Below are 16330 nucleotides of genomic sequence, written 5' to 3' on the forward strand. Positions count from 1 at the left end.
TTTGGATTTTCAAATCACATTACAATGTGTTGTATTCCAGCGCAAAACTAGAAAGCATTTGTATCATTGCAATAAAACATTTTATGCAAATAAACAATTATTAGATTTTTTCTCACCTGAAACTGAGAACTATCAATTACCGGTATAACATAAATCTGAAATTTGTCCATAAAAGTAAAAACCCTGCTGATTAGATTTTAGTGATCAGTTTATCAAAATGAGCTATTAGTTGATTATTCAGAACCATTCATTGGGCCGGTGTTGATCAGGTTTTCTGTTTACATTTATGCCCGCAGCTTCACCTGATGAGCTTTTTTCATGTCCTTATATTTGCTGATTAAAATGATTAAATATTTGAAACTTAACCATACAAGGATTTTACAATAATAAACCAGTCATAGCCTTTTTTCATAAACAGTTTTTGAGTTTTATTCTCCATAAGGGAAGAAGAAACAGTCTGTTCCGATGTGTAAGAGGTTTAACTGTGCATACAGTATGCAAGAGTTTAATATAGGACAGTAAATAACTGTTTACCAGGAGCATTGCTAGGTTACTTTTTCATAAAAACACACAGACTTACAAAGTTGAGCATACATAAGGACTGTTGCTTTGTTGTACAGCCTGGTAGGACATTTTGATTGGATAGAGACAGTGTCCCAGGTCATCATATCATTTAATGCTATATCAACAGGTTTAGGTCAATTAGGAGTCTGACTGCAGCGTCTTTATTTTTACACAGCACCATTAAATATATTAAAACAATCAAAACAGGCCAATAGATGTCTTGTAAAACAGGATATTTCCTGTTTTTGTTATACGACTCATAAAAAATGCTTTAAACTACCTAAAAACAAACAGTATTTGTTCTAATTAGATAGTTTGAGCATCTGTCGTTATATTTAATAGGTCAAAAAGATTTATTTTGGTTACACAGTAATCATTCATCTGCTCCAAAACATATTTTTTTGTTTTAAAAGCTGTGACTCCTTATAATTATTATTTTTGTTTGCAGTGGTCTGGACCTGGGACACTGTCTGGGATTTGGATCTGTTCTCATAGATTCTGTACACAACACATACTTCCCTTTTACAGATGAAAAAGTCTTTTCTATCTATTGTATGTACAGCATACTGCAATAGCATAATGCCTCAGAGTGAATATACTGTGGATAACATTTGCACTACAGGTTTAATGAAAGTAATAATAATAATATGTATGAAAAGTTCTTAAAAAAAGGTTGATAACAGTACCTGTCAGCCGTGTTAATCACACAATCATAATTTCCCATCAGCCCCCCTGATAGCAGCCGGGTGGGCTCTCATCACTCGCAGGAGGATGCTGCTCTGAATAACCAAACTAATGAGATCTTTCTGTCACTATCATGCAATCACTCTTCCTCTCTGTATGATCCTCTGTCCGTAGAAAAATACAAACATGATTTATAGGTTTAAAAAAAAAAAAAAGACAAACAATGACAAACATAGGCGTGAAGTACGAGCTTCATCAAGTGCTTTCTGTAGGACTCCACCGTCCTGCTTTTCTCCAACGTGTCGCTCTGCTGCGGATTCCTCACGTTTACTACATTCTTGTAGAACTTCTTTTGTTCCGGACAAAACGGTTCCTTAAGTCCTCGATCCTCTGATGTGAGTTTAAGGAGAACATGACTGCCATCTGTGAATGAATCCTTTGAAATTTCGATGGAGAGTTTCCTCACTTATAGATAATTTCTCCTTAATTCAATGAAATGTTTTCTTCAGCGTTCAGATTAATTAAGTGGTTCCATTTTGGTGCCGGTTCCCAAAATCTTTTTTCACTCTTCCTTGTGTTGGCTTTGCCAAATTGCTGGAGCTTTTTTTTTTTTAAGGGGATTTAATCTGAATACCAACAAAGTTACCTTACTGTAAAGAAATCAGGTTGAATCATCTTTGATTTTACAGATAATTTACTGTGATCTCCAAATCGTATTTTTGAGCAGGGCTGTTGATTCAAAACCTTTTTGAGACAGGAAATGTCCGAACCCCAAACCAGCGTTCTCACTTTGAGGTTCCTTAAATCAACACTTTGTAGATTATCTGTAATCCAAGCACGGATCTTTAAGCTGATCTCAGTATTAAAGCTCCAGAATCTGGTGATCTAAGCTTGTTTCTTTGATTGTTTTGCAATATCTCACTGATCCCTTTCTAAACGTCCTTCAGAGCTACTTGACAGTGAATATAAGCACAGCTCTGCTGGAGTCGGTGTCAGAGCCGGATGGCTGATGAGGATGGTAACAGTTTCTCCTTTCATAGCCGTGTCTTTGTTTTTTTTTAGTTTGAAGAAGACTGTAAAGATGAATGACGCTGAATCAAATGGAGCTTTTTACACTGCAGATTATTAGTAATGTCCTAAACGGAGCCGGAGGACGCGGCCTACGAGTTCATGTGCTCCACCTGGATGGCTGACGTGGACACGGTTAGACAGAGGTCCTTATGGGTCACCGGCAGGTCGCCAACAGCGACTGGTTTGTACTGAATCTCACTGGCCGACACCGTCTTGTACTGGTGCAGATCGAATGGACAGGGAACCACGCCTTCAGAGGGTTGCTGGGTCGCCTGGTAGCTGCCTGGGGGTCCAGGATTCTGGTTCTGATTGGTGTTGTTTGGGTTGTTCTGGTTCTGAAGCTGGCTTCCTCTGCCGCCGCCTCTGCCTCGACCGCGGCCTCGGCCCCGGCCCCCTCCTCCCGGGGTGAGGCCCTGGGCCTGCTGGGCGGCTACTGTGGCTGCCACAGTCAGCGGGTCGGGGTTGTGCTTCCGCATGTGTTTCATTAGATACGTCTCCTGGAAAAAGACGAAAAACAAAACATTATTTGTTAACTTTTAGAACAAACCGTTTTAGGGCCCATTTTAAAGGCCATTATAAGATATTAACACTCGCTACCAGTCAAAACTTTGTACTCATCTTTGTCATTTATTGGTTGTTGAATGAGGACATCAGAAAATTATAAAATAACCTGAGCTTCTTCAGGTCGGCACCTAAAATGCTTTTCTGAAAATCTGACAGATTTTGCCAGAGCATCAAAGGTAACCACAGAGATGGGGGATCTGGATTTAATAAGTCATCTCTATGTGATTTATTTGTTCAGCTTAGCCACAGAACAGGGTGAGTCCAATCTGGTTTGACCAGTGCAGATTGGGGAGATCAAAGACATGACATAGAGATGACTTGTTTACTCCACATCCACCATCTCTGGGTATCCAGACTTTCACTCAGTTTATGTAAACATGTTTCATCTCCCTTCCAGAAGTTGGTCAGCCTTTGCAAAGTCGGCCAAAAATCTGCCAGACAGAAAAAAGCAGCTTCTAACAGCCATTCCACATGTTGTCACAGTAGCTGAGAAACTCTGGAGAATCTTCTCACTGAAACTAATTCCTGAAAAATTCCACAAATGGTTTCATTGGGATCCAGGTAAACAACTGGAACCAAACAATAGACTCTAATGACCCATTGGGGGGAGAGGCAGATCGTTCATTTGCATCCGATTCAGAACACTCTATGGAAAATGGGAATCCATGTGTTTAAAAAAGCAGCTCGAAACTGCAGGTTGCCAAATAATCCAATAGATGTAGCAGTGGGATGTTGAGGCAATCAATGGATTCATTGATGGAGAAACAGTAAGATGGAAAGATTCAACTTTAAGACAACATGGAGTCTAGAAACAGCTGCAAAGTAATATCTCTACATAATCCAATTTAAATATTCATTACAATTAACCATCATTTTCCTCACTTTAACATCTTGATCAGTTAGATTTAAATCAGATGCAGTCATTCAGGACAAAGAAACTATCTGAATGGTTGAATATATTACTGGTTTGGATGAATGGCACTTCAAGCATTAAAGATAACTGAGTACTAAGGCTGGGTGATTAATCACATTTCTTTGTTTCTAAAAAAAATCATTTGTGAAAAATCTGCTTTTTTTTTCTTCACTAATACACTTATTGGTCTCCCATAGATAAAAGTGAAATCAGTTCATCACTCTCTGTGTTTAGATATGTGCCAATCCCACTAACTGTACATATTTAGTTATATTTTCATGGTTTGATGTGAAATATTATTTTATGAAGAAAGTTTGACAGCTTAAATTTTGTTCCAGGGGGGATTTGTCATATTTTATTATTGAACTTTAAAAATGAAATTAAAATTAATTGAGATCAGACTTTTAAGCTATATCCCCCAGCCCCACTGTATACTGCATCCAAGCAGCCCTTAACAGTTAAAATATCACAATGATAATGTGAAAATCACTTCAATTTGTCCATTTCTAGGGTAATTTCTAGGTTAAGGTAGAAAATTAATATGGTTATATAAAAAACATAAAATACGCTAAAATAAGCTTCATATAACCGAAAGACCATCAGGAAGGAATGAGTCATTCTGCTCTGAGAAACAGTGGAAGACTTTTCCTAAACAGAGAAACAATAAAAAGTTTCCAAATGTTTAAAACATTTTCTGAAATAAGTTTTAGACTGACGAGAGAGAGCAGGAGAGTAAAGTTAGGGCTTTGTTCAGTTTAAATATTTTTAGAACCAAATGGCAGACCTATTGAAATCTATTGGGGAAAATATGTCACTGCAGAAATGAACAGAGGCAGCAGCTACGTAGAATCATTGCTGGTGAATTTAGGCACAAATGAAATGAAGGGAATTTTTTACTGCATCGATATTTTAATTATCAAAGTGGCTCTGATGTAATTTATTATAGTGAATAATGTCTGTTTTTAATTGCCATGGACCAGAACCAGAACTGGAAAATCCCAGCCACTGACAGAAAACGTTTGAAAGCATTGATCGTCTAAATCTTAGAGCTGAAGGTCTGAAAGCGTACCGATGTGTAAGATCTGTTGCAGAGGCCGCAGGAGTACAGCTTGGCATGTTTAACGGTGTGCGTAGACAGGTGTACTTCCAGACTGGCAGCGTCTGTGTAACCACGGTTACAGTTATGACACTTGAAGGGCTTATCTTTGTTGTGCTGCCGACGGTGAGACTGTGAAGAAAGAAAGACACAGATTTAACCAAAAACACGGCAGAGAGTCAATTTTATGCCTGGGAGCATAAGAGAAATGATTTCACAGACCTGTAGGTTGGACAGCTGAGTGAAGGCTTTTTCACAGCCCGGATGGTTACACTTGTAAGGTCGGTCACCAGTATGGATTCTGGGAAAAGAAAACAACAGATTAGTCCGTTTCACTTGGATATATTTACAAGATTTTTATACAAAGTACGATACAAAGTAAAATGTAAGAGCAGATTTAACTCCTCTAAAGTCCAAATGAAAACATTCGTAAAGCAGCAGTGATGGGATTTTGTCCCTTCATGTCTAATGCTCATGTTTCTTCTACTTTCACTTCCACAAAACGTTTATTTTTGGTTCAAGGCTGCATGACCTACTCTGATCTTTGAACTGGACGCCTGCAGATTCTGGTCTTTAACAGTTTTAGATGGATCATTCATCCAGAAACATCCAGATGAATGAATCAATCATGATTAAAGTCAAATTTATTGTTATGAATTCATAAAGAAAAATAATAAAAATTGAGTTTTCCTGCCACGCTGGAAAGATTCCAGAAATAATGACCCTTCACAACGACTTAACACTCGATCTCCACCAACCTGCTCCAAACATGCACACATAAGAACCCAGTTGATGACTGGAAACCCAGCCCCCCATCCCAGTACCGTGTGTGCTGCTGTAGGTGACTGAGCTGCCTGAATGTTTTCTGGCAGTAGGAGCAGGTGTAGGGCTTGGCCCCCGTGTGGATGCGGATGTGCTGGGACAGGTAGCTGGAGTTGGCAAACGACTTGGAGCAGTGGGGGCACTTGTGGGGCTTGGCCTCAGTGTGGTTTCTAACACGGAAAACCGGGATCGGAGGGAGATGGAGGGGAGGGGGATGGAGAGAGAGAAACACAAGAGAGAGAGAGAGAGAAACAGCGAGAGATTTTTAAGCTACAGCATGACCAAAGTTCCCAACGAACCCATGCGTTAGAGGATCTCCAATCAGCTGCTGATTGGAGATGGTTAAGTTTGACAGTGTGCTCTTTGTGCTGCGTCTGAGTTGTGAAAACACAGAACAAACATACAGCAAGCACAGTCACGCTTTCCTTTCTCTCTCTCTCTCTCTCTCGCTCTCTCTCTCCGTTCGGTGTGTCCTGCAGTAAATGGGGTGTATTGCTGTAATATGGATCGAAACGCAATGGAAACGGGTGGCAGGAACAAAGACGGCGATGGAAAACCAAGAGCAGAGCAGCGAGTCGCACAGAAAAATAAATGAAGAGGTGAAAAGCTCAAACTAAAAATAAAAACATCCTTTTGAATGACGGCGGCATGGATGAATAAAGGTGGTTTTATTTCATGCAAATTCATGCAAAATTAGTAAAAAACATTAGATTAGTAGCTGTTAGCCTACTGGTTTAGTATATCAATCATGCATTTATATCAAACTAAATGTGTAGACACTGGGAGCTTCTTTCACTGCAAAAAACGGACCTAAAATTAAGTAAACATAAAGTGTATTTGCCCTTAATTTGAGCAGGTAAATACAGGGTTTATACATAAATAAGTAACTCTTATTTAATGCTTTTTAATGCTCTTAGAAATAATCTTAATGCCATCAACAAGTACCCATGACTTATATATATATATATATATATATATATATATATATATATAAAAATCCTTCGTCATCTTCACCGTGGACAGGCTGCAGCCATGTCCCGAGTTCCTCGTTTTCCCGCCATTTTGATTCAAATTTGCATTTTTCCCCCATTCTCTAGCCTTTTCTCCGCCTCAAGCTTCTTTTCCGAAGCATTTTAATGCCACAATTATCAAATTTAATTCATTTTAATGCCAATTAAGGCCTTAATTAAAAAAATTATAATTTAATGACTTTTAATGACCTGCAGAAACCCTGAAATAAGAATAGCTGCCAATTAAATTAGTGTTTTTGTCCTTAAAATAAGGCAATCATTAGATATTATGTACTTGAGATAATATAATGGGGTTGTTTTTTTCTTTTTTCAAAGGTAAATATTCTTCAGTTTGAAAACTGTCTTACTTACCTGCTCAAAACAAGGGAAAATACAAATGTTGCTGTATTAACACTAGCAAACCAAGTAAAAAAAAAAAAAGTAAATAATATTGTCGCTTGAGGCTCCAAGTTAAGGACAGAAAATACTACTTTCACTTTTGAAATTCTAATTTTAAGTCTCTTATCAACAGATCTGCACCATGAGACCAACAGCTCAGAGAGATAAGGACAATAAATGTGCCTTTTAATCTGTTTGGTTATGTAACAGAGCCCAAACGTGTGAAATGACTATTTATATTTGTGAATATTAAGAAGGATCTATAAGTGCTGAACACATCAAGCAGCAGAGATTATTACCTGGAACTGAAGTCATGAAAATCCTGATTAGACCATCCTTGTTTTCTTTTTCATTTAAGGTTATAAATTTGTTATACACACAGAATGCAATGACCACAATAATTAAAATAAATAAAACAAGGGTGCTCTTTTAATTCTATCCATGATCATGTTTGTTCTGTTTTAATATCATTAAATTAGTAGCATAAATGATCCATGTCGGCTGTAGTCACCACTGAAAATAAAGCTCCTTAGTGCTTAAAAGCCAGATCTCTGCTCATCTCGATGGATGGAAAACTGCATGAAGGAACCGTCTTTCCCCGATTTGCAACCGTAAGTCACCATTATCGGCCCTTAAAGACAAACCTGCACTTTTACAGATGTTTTCCTCTAAATGAAGAGCTGAAAGAGTCCATCTTCAATTTAAAGGACAATTTGAGTTTTTTTTTTTTTTCATAAAGAAGCATAAAACCAAGGAGTGATGTCTGAAGTTTAGTCAGGAAAGAGATTATAAGGGATGACCAGATAGATTCACTGTAAGGATTAAGGTCATTGGATCCATTGGGCCAAGTCAGCTTTGATCTAAGTTGTGTTTTTCTGCCGTGTCCTAAAAAATGTAGCAGGATTATAAGAGCAGTTTTAATCTGCAGAAATATCCCCAAAAAAACTAGCAGCAGTAGGAAATGACTGTTTGGACAACATGAGCTACCTAACATGTTTCTGGCATCTGGAGACCAAACTCCACATTATGGACTAATATTCAGCTGCAGCTGAAACAGAGTCCAGAAATCTTCAGGTTTCACATGGTGCAGGAAGCAAATATTAGTAACACGAGTGAGGAGAATGTGGGTTTATAGCAACTGATGCTGACCCTGCAATATTTCCCAATAATAGTTGCAATTAAATTATGGAACTGGATGGAACAGAGCTTCTCTTTATTTTTAAAGATGAATAAGATACTTCATAAGGAGCCTAAAGATTGAACTAATAGTTTGAATGAATTAATCCTACAGGATGTTGGATATTCCTGCTGAACATAATGGTTCAACATCCAGCAACAACGTCCTTTATCTGATGGGAGCCAGTTCTTCTACTCTGACAGACGATGTTAGGAAGTCTTTAGGTTAATATCATATCACTAAATGCAAAGACAGGCCTTTTCTGTTTGCTCTGTAGGATCATGCAGGAAAAGTAAGAAACTTAATGAAAGAAATTCTAGTTTGAAGTGTGGCCTGCATCACTCATCCTTCAGCTCACACGGGCTCCTCCAGCCCAGCATCACTAAGTGACTTTCTGTTACAGCTTTGATGCATTTATGGCGTGCTGTTTGCAAAGATGTGAGAAAATGAAAGTATCAGATCGAGAAATCTGCATGAATATAAATGAAGGCATGCAAAGCAGGAACATACGGCTGCTGCATGATGGTACAGCCTGATAAACCTCCTCAAACAGGCCGATCTCCAGAACATGAACTGTTTTATCAATCTAATCGGAATTAGGTTTACTGTGAGCTTTGATCATGATGGTTGGACTGTGCATAAAGAGCTTCACACTGTCAAAACTATTCCAAGAGTCTAAAGCTGACCCCCCCCATTTCTCTGTGGACTCATGGTTACACAGAGGGAACAGAGATCAGAGGCACAAACGGAACCTCTCCATCTAGGCGGCCCAGTACCGTGTGTGCTGCTGTAGGTGACTGAGCTGCCTGAATGTTTTCTGGCAGTAGGTGCAGGAGTAGGGCTTGGCCCCGCTGTGGATACGGATGTGCTGGGACAGGTAGCTGGAGTTGGCAAACGACTTGGAGCAGTGGGGGCACTTGTGGGGCTTGGCCTCAGTGTGGGACTTGGCGTGGATCTGCATGTCGGACTTGCTGAAGAACGTCACTGCACACATCCGACACCTATTTAAAAAAGATCTGACTGTAAACAGGAGCTGAAGGAATGAGGACAGAGTAGTTTTCTCTTTACTAAATATCGGTCCAGTACCTGTAGGACTTGGGTCCATCTTTACTGGTATGATCATCTTCATCATTTGATAGATCATAAGGGTCAGCAGAGTGGTGCTGCGACACATCAAGAGAAATTTATGAGAATAAAAGAGAATTATAAGTCAATATTTGCATGACAATCCAAAGAAGCTCACCTGTCCACCAGCAGCAAGATGAGCTAAAATTAACGCATCACTTCCTGGAGGGAGAATCCCGCTGACTCTGCTCATCGCCTGTTTGCTCTTCCTGCCCCGTTTTGACGGGGTCTGCATGACGATGGCTGGAGGAAGACCAACATCATCCTTTTTATCTGGAAGAAAAGAAAGAAGAGCTTTTATTCACCAATGTTTGCTTGGAAGCAGACGCAAAAACACAAAAAATCAGAAGCTAATTCTTTGAAAATGTATTTCACAGAAAAATGAAAGAGAAAATACAAACAAAACTAGAGCAAAAAACAGAAGACAGATGAAATAAATCACTGCCCATTAATAAACCCGACTGAATAACTGGGGATGAAGTGCACCTGTGTTTGAGGGGTGCACAGCAGACACTATCATGGTGGTAGCAGTGTGGGGTCCGCTCACAAATGACTGCGTGGAGGCGGTTGGTACCAGAGTGCCTTGAGGGGTGGTGATCACTAACCCCGCTGAGACGAAAAGACAAACAGTAAACAAGCAGTTTATTCAACACCATTAAACACTTCTAACATCTGCAGAGACAGAAAACATCTTTCCTAAATTACAGCTAGAGTGATGTTTATGTTTTTAGCTTGTTAAATCAGATGCTATTAATGCCAAAAAAACTGACCGTGGTCTCGGTAGGTTCCTCCAGAGAACAGATCATGATATGATCATTTAAGTCATAATGGAAGCATTTTGTCCTTGCAAACAATCTTATGCATACATAAAACAGGTGATTGTCACAGAGAAAGTAAGCTCTCAGTCTCTGCATTGTTTAATTTTATTTAGTATTTAATAGAAATGTTATAACACAGGATAAACAAGTTAAATATGCAGAAACTACATTAAGAGCACGGTTTATGGTTTGGTGTGGACATGGCTTCGAAAAAATTGTTTGGATTTTCAGTATTTTCAGTAGGGAAAGCTGTTTGTAAAAAGTGCAGAGCAGTTTGGAGTGAATAAAACTGGTTTCACTGGTGATTAGTGTTGGACGACATGGCAAAAACTTATATCACGATACATTTCGTAATTTCGGCTTATTCAGCAAAATTCCTATATTCATATAAAAGAAAGAATAACAAAAAACCTCAGAAAAACAGAAAGAAATTCCCATAACTAATACCTGTACACAGTTATGACATTTCTACAACACATTTTAGAAATATTTGCTTAAAAAAAGAAAAACACATAAAACCCAATAAACCTACTAATTAAGTAAATCACTAATGCTGTGATAATAGAGCATAACATATACTAAAATATAAAAAATTTCCTTAAAAATCATTAAAATAATTAACTCATATCCTGATATTGATATATAGCCATACTGGCTTCAATATCTAGGGCCCTATAATTTCCACGATCACGGAACCGCGGATGGAATTGCGTAATTGGCAAATTAACGCGTAATCTAGTGTAAACGAGGAATTTCTACATTTGAAATGAAATTCTGTTTTTGTGTATGGGGACATATGTTCATATGTCGGGGGCAAATGCACACCGGGGGACACAAATCTGGGTGACATAACCCCTACCGCTCCATCATTTCCGCTCACCCTCCCCCATCAAAACATTGAAAAAATGGCGAAGGCTCTCCACAGCTCCGCTTTCGGCGAAAAAGTTGAGAAACACGACGCTAAGCCCTAAGTACAGAGCCGAGCAGTTCCCTCGTGACTTTTACGTGTCGGGTGAACTATTGTTTTGCAAGTTTTGTCAACATTCCATTCATTGGAAGCGCAATAAATACATACATAAAACGGAAAAAAAATTAATTTTAGAAAATTAAAACGGAAAAAAAAGGAATTTGGGAAAAAATAAAACGGATTTTATTGGGCCCTAAATATCCTGAATGTCAGGAAGTCTGTCTTTGTGATGGAGAGAAACATTCAGCCTGTTGGATGAAGTCTGATTGCAACAGATACCTGCAGGTTTGCAGTAACAAAGATGATAAAGTCTAAAGTGTTGGAAGCATTGTAAGAAACGAAGATAAGCAATATTTGAAACATTAAGAGTATATTCTAATATTACGCTGCTGTTATACTGATATCAGAAATGTCAAATGCACAGCAAATGTTTTTACTGAAAGTTATAGAAGAACCAGAATCAAAATTCTGCTCCTTCTCAACTCTGAGATGCTAGAGCTGTTAGACTGAACTAACCAATCAATCGACTTTAAAACACTCGACTTAAAGGAGTTTGAAAAAAATAAAAGGATAGAAAGATGTAAGTTTGGGTCCAAGTGAGAAAGAAGCAAAAACTTTTTCTCACCTGCGGTCATGATCCCAGTGGAGGGAACAGGCACGACCGTGACGTTCTGGGAGGTGTGTGACTGGTGCAGATGTCCCCCGACTCCACTCAAGCTTCCATTACCGCTGTTGCCCCCCCCTCCTCCTGACGAGTTGCCACCTCCTTCCTGTTTGGGGACCACCCGCACCCCAGGCCCCGCGTCCACTGAACCCGGGATGGCGAGCACAGCGGTGGGGTAGTGAGGGGATGAGGTGGAAGACGTAGAGGAGTGAGGGAAGGGAGATGCGTTGGCCTTGTCCTGACCCAGCTGATCCTTAGTCTTGTTGAGGAACATGGCGTTCTCAATCTAGACAGTGGTGGAAAGTATAAAAGGTGGAGTAATAAAGGGGCGAGGTGGTATGTTGAAGGTAAAATGGTTCATGAGGGATAATAGAGGAGGTGAAAATAGAAGAAGAATGAAGAATGGTGAAAAAGGATTTATGGTGCACAGTACAACCAAAAAAGTTCAGATAAGAGTAGGAAGTTAGTAAAATTTTTAAAAAAGAGGTTAAGTATGAGGAGGAGAAGAAAAGTGTGGGATGTGAGGCCAAGATGCCACAAGGAAAAGGACAGAGGAGGTGATATAAATGATAACATTCAGGTTAAGAAAGGGGACCAACATGGGGAGGGGGTTAAAGGAACAAGTGATTGGATTAGTGAGGAGAAAGAGAATCAGAGAATGAGAGAAAAAAAGAATACAAAGGCATGGTGAGATGCAAAAAGTAAAGGACCAATGAGAAAATAAAGAGATAAAAGAGGAGAGGGACAGGAGCGACCATGTGATCAAGTGAATGCATCAAGAGATGTTACAAAAAAAAGTCACTGTTCTTGAATTCATTCAAGAGAATCCTTAAAGAAGCAGTCAAAGTGATAACCCCATTATAACCATGTGCATTTCAAGACATTTCCAACAATAAGGTTGTCTCTACCTGTCCTTGTACAGTGGGGACGGGAGACCAAAAGTATGATGAGTTGAAATGGGAATCGTCCATTATTTCTGTAATTAAAAAGCAACACACTTAGAAAACACCTGTCCTTCCCCTCTTCACTGATTTCTTTTCTTTCAGTGTTACATAAAGGGAGACCATGCATGGCTGTATTCCCTTCAGTACATCCTCTCCTCCAAAGACTTTGATACAAGCATATACCTTTAAAAGAAACTTAAATATAGGGACCAGCTGAAAAACAAATCCATCTTCTTACAGAAAATTTTATACCAAACTAGGTGATGTTTTAAGGCTGATTTCAGCTTCATGATCAAATTTGCAAAGAGGATGTGAAAGGAATCTAAGCAAAGATGTTCATCCCAAATAGGGATGGTGACAGCAATAATATAAGGTTAGCAAATCAGCATGTTCTCATGTTTAGCACCACACCCCCCCATGCACTTCTTAATTTATCTCTTAAATTTGTGTTGCTGTGATAAAAAAAAAATACAATATTGGACAGGTTATTATGGAAATTAAATGTGTAAGTTGTTAAATTATTTAATGCACGTGTGTGATTTTCTTTATTGGTAGGAAAAACCTTCTTTCCATTAAATTTGTCAACACACCATGCATTTATATGCTACTTAGCATATATAATGTTGCAGCAGAGTTAGTTTTGAGGCACAGCTTTTTTAAATGCATGTGAAGAATTAAAATGCCATGCAGTCATATATTACCTCCTTTCACACCTTAGCAAAATGCATGCAATTAGTTACATGTTAGTAAAGCTTATCCCTGTGGGTTATAACAAAAAAATAGTTTCCAAAGAGGCTGGGAAGCCAATGACAAAAACCCCACCATAACAAATCCTTGGCACATTTCATGCAGCACAAGTCAGGGTATGTTTGTTTTTCATGTGCCACCTCTGATCTCTGCTGCAGCTAATTAATAAAATATGGGGAGAAACCAACAAGCCAAATCAATTCATCCGCCATGCTCTAAGTGATCCACACATCCGCTTTAAAAACAGAGGGGCTGTCACAGCGCTGCAGAAAAGTCGATGTTTCAGTGCTCTGAGAGCCATTTTTGAACGACCGGGCACAAACTGGCTCCAAACTGTGGCTAGCGGCGGGCTAACGTTAGCAATGAGGGAAGCTTGCAGGGATAAAATCGGTGTAAACTCGTATTAATTCGGATGAGATGTTTGAATGTTCTGGTGTGATTTGCTGCAAGCTAAAGCGGGCTGAGGGTGTCATCGGAATAGCACACAAACATGGCTAACGCTAACTTGCCTCCATTAATTTTCTCCTTTTGTTCGTTGGCTTGTTCACTCAAGCTAAAACTAGAGGCCTGGCTGTGTTCAAAGGTTTGACCTGAGAACACAAACATCATCCGTCCCTACGCCTCCATTCCTCACTCCCTGCTCATCTCTCTCAGAGAAAATAAAAAAAAAGAAAAAAAAGTGTCGAATAAAAAAAAAAAAAAAAAAAAAAACAAGAGAGAAAAAAAAACGTCGACGCCGTAGCCTCTGTTGGAGACGCAGCTTCATGCAGACTTCCGGCGAAGGGGACGACGGTGCTCTCAGACACACTGAAAATAAAAATTGATTTACAACCGAATTATAACTCCATAGTTAATTACCGGTGAACTGGACTCCCTTTCAACCCCCCCGAAGATTCCTCGGGACGGGAAAGTGGGGAAACTTTGTCCAAATCCGCCCCTCAAAGCTCTCAGTTATGCCTTTTTTTCCTTCGTTTTTTTTCTCTTTTTTTTCCCTCCAGTTCTTTTAGTACTAGCAAAGCCGCACCATTTAACTGCTGCGTTTCCGGTCAAATCCTTCAAAATAAAACAGAAACGGACGCGTATAAAATACCTTTATTCCGTGGAAGTTGTGTTTTTTTTCGTAGGTTATTTAGGATTTTACTTACATACTTTTTGATAACTGAAATCCACATACTTAGGGTTACACATGTATTACATGGGATCAAATTAATAGGAGAATAAATTATTTTTAAAACATTTTTTTTTACTTCCGGTAATAAAGCTGTACTAGATACGGATACATTTTTAGACGGTGTTTCCCGTTTATCTTTATCCCGCACCTCTGCAGGACTCTGGCTTGTATTAAGACATATAACATTACAAACTGTTTATTATTGAACTGTACAGTATTGTTAAAAAATATCGATGTACTGTCTTAAAATATTCTATTTATAATTAAATGCTTTCATTACCAGCCTTTATATATATATATATATATATATATATATATATATATATATATATATATATATATATATATATATATATATATATATATATATATATATATATATATACATATATATATATATATATATATATATATATATATATATATATATATATACATATATAAATATATATATATATAGCTTTTAATGTAATTATTATTGGATTTATTTATGTTTATATATATCTATATATATCTATCTATATATATATATATATATCTATCTATATATATATATATATAGATAGATATATATAGATATATATATACACACACAAATATATGTATATAAAATTATATAGATTTATTTATATATATATATAGCTATAGTAAAAAGCTATATATATATATATATATATATAGCTTTTAATGTAATTATTATTGGATTTATTTATATATATCTATATATATATATATATATATATATATATATATATATATATATATATATATATATATATACACACACACAAATATATGTATATAAATTTATATAGATTTATTTATATATATATATAGCTATAGTAAAAAGCTATATATATATATATAGCTTTTAATGTAATTATTATTAGATTTTTTTTATCTTTATATATATATATATATATATATATATATATATATATATATATATATATATATATATATATATATATATATATATATATATATATATATATATATATATATATATCAACCAATATTTAAATAATTCCTAAAGTTCTAGTTGATCATACATCTGAAAATGGAAAGGGACAGGGATACAAAGCACATGTTTGAGAACTTGCTGAAAGGAAAGCTATTCATGGCCAGAGTTATGTAAAACAGCCAAAATAAAATGTTTTTCCTTTATGTTATTTACTAAATGTGTAGCAGAGACCATGCCTCACATAATGCTACAGGGAAACTTTTATCAGCAGTTACAGGAAAGCTGGGTGGCTGGGAAGACAAATGGTGGTAAATACCAGCTGATTCCAGAGAACAAGCTGGTTGTTCAGGCTTAATAAATCTGTGACAAAAATTGATGTTCATAAATACTTTCCATTCAATGTGATACAACTTTAGCAATTGTGAAAAACAGAGCAAAAATGAGCAAAAATGAAATGTCCCTCTAAAGCTATAAAAAACAACTTTTCTTTTAGTCTTTGTTTACATCTTTGAGTGCTCATATGTGATGTATCAAATAACATGATTACATTTTCTAAGTCAATTTTCCATTCTGATAGAATCAGAACATTGTTTTGTACTTTTGATGTAAAATGTTGAACTCAATTATCCT

General features: G+C 37.3%; 1 protein-coding gene across 4 annotated transcripts; it reads right to left on the reverse strand.

The window, feature by feature from the left end:
* Positions 1–1014: 1014 nt before the first annotated feature.
* On the reverse strand, positions 1015–14588 carry znf384a (zinc finger protein 384 a). Of its 4 annotated transcripts, none has more exons than XM_038302847.1 (11): positions 14424–14587; positions 12783–12850; positions 11836–12160; positions 9912–10034; positions 9544–9698; positions 9387–9463; positions 9077–9301; positions 5717–5884; positions 5115–5193; positions 4866–5024; positions 1015–2816 (listed from the first exon to the last, which is right to left on the reverse strand). In XM_038302847.1, exons 2-11 carry the CDS (start codon positions 12843–12845, stop codon positions 2409–2411), a joined length of 1782 nt encoding a protein of 593 aa, XP_038158775.1. In that variant the 5' UTR covers positions 12846–12850; positions 14424–14587; the 3' UTR covers positions 1015–2408. The 4 variants fall into 4 exon arrangements, with proteins under 4 accessions (XP_038158775.1, XP_038158774.1, XP_038158777.1 ...); XM_038302846.1 differs by lacking the exon at positions 14424–14587 and adding an exon at positions 14075–14260; XM_038302849.1 differs by lacking the exon at positions 12783–12850 and having other exon boundaries at positions 14424–14588.
* Between the last annotated feature and the right edge of the window lie 1742 nt (positions 14589–16330).

The sequence above is a fragment of the Cyprinodon tularosa genome, unplaced genomic scaffold (assembly GCF_016077235.1).
Source record: "Cyprinodon tularosa strain WSP-4 unplaced genomic scaffold, ASM1607723v1 ctg5, whole genome shotgun sequence".
Lineage (NCBI taxonomy): Eukaryota > Metazoa > Chordata > Actinopteri > Cyprinodontiformes > Cyprinodontidae > Cyprinodon > Cyprinodon tularosa.

Coding starts and splice junctions, on each gene's coding strand:
- znf384a (XM_038302846.1), bottom strand. CDS start 14,174: ATGATGTTTGTGTTCTCAGGTCAAACCTTTGAACACAGCCAGGCCTCT. Junction 9,464..9,543: donor ATCTTGCTGCTGGTGGACAG/GTGAGCTTCTTT, acceptor GATGTGTCGCAG/CACCACTCTGCTGACCCTTA. Junction 2,817..4,865: donor GCAACAGATCTTACACATCG/GTACGCTTTCAG, acceptor GTCTTTTTCCAG/GAGACGTATCTAATGAAACA.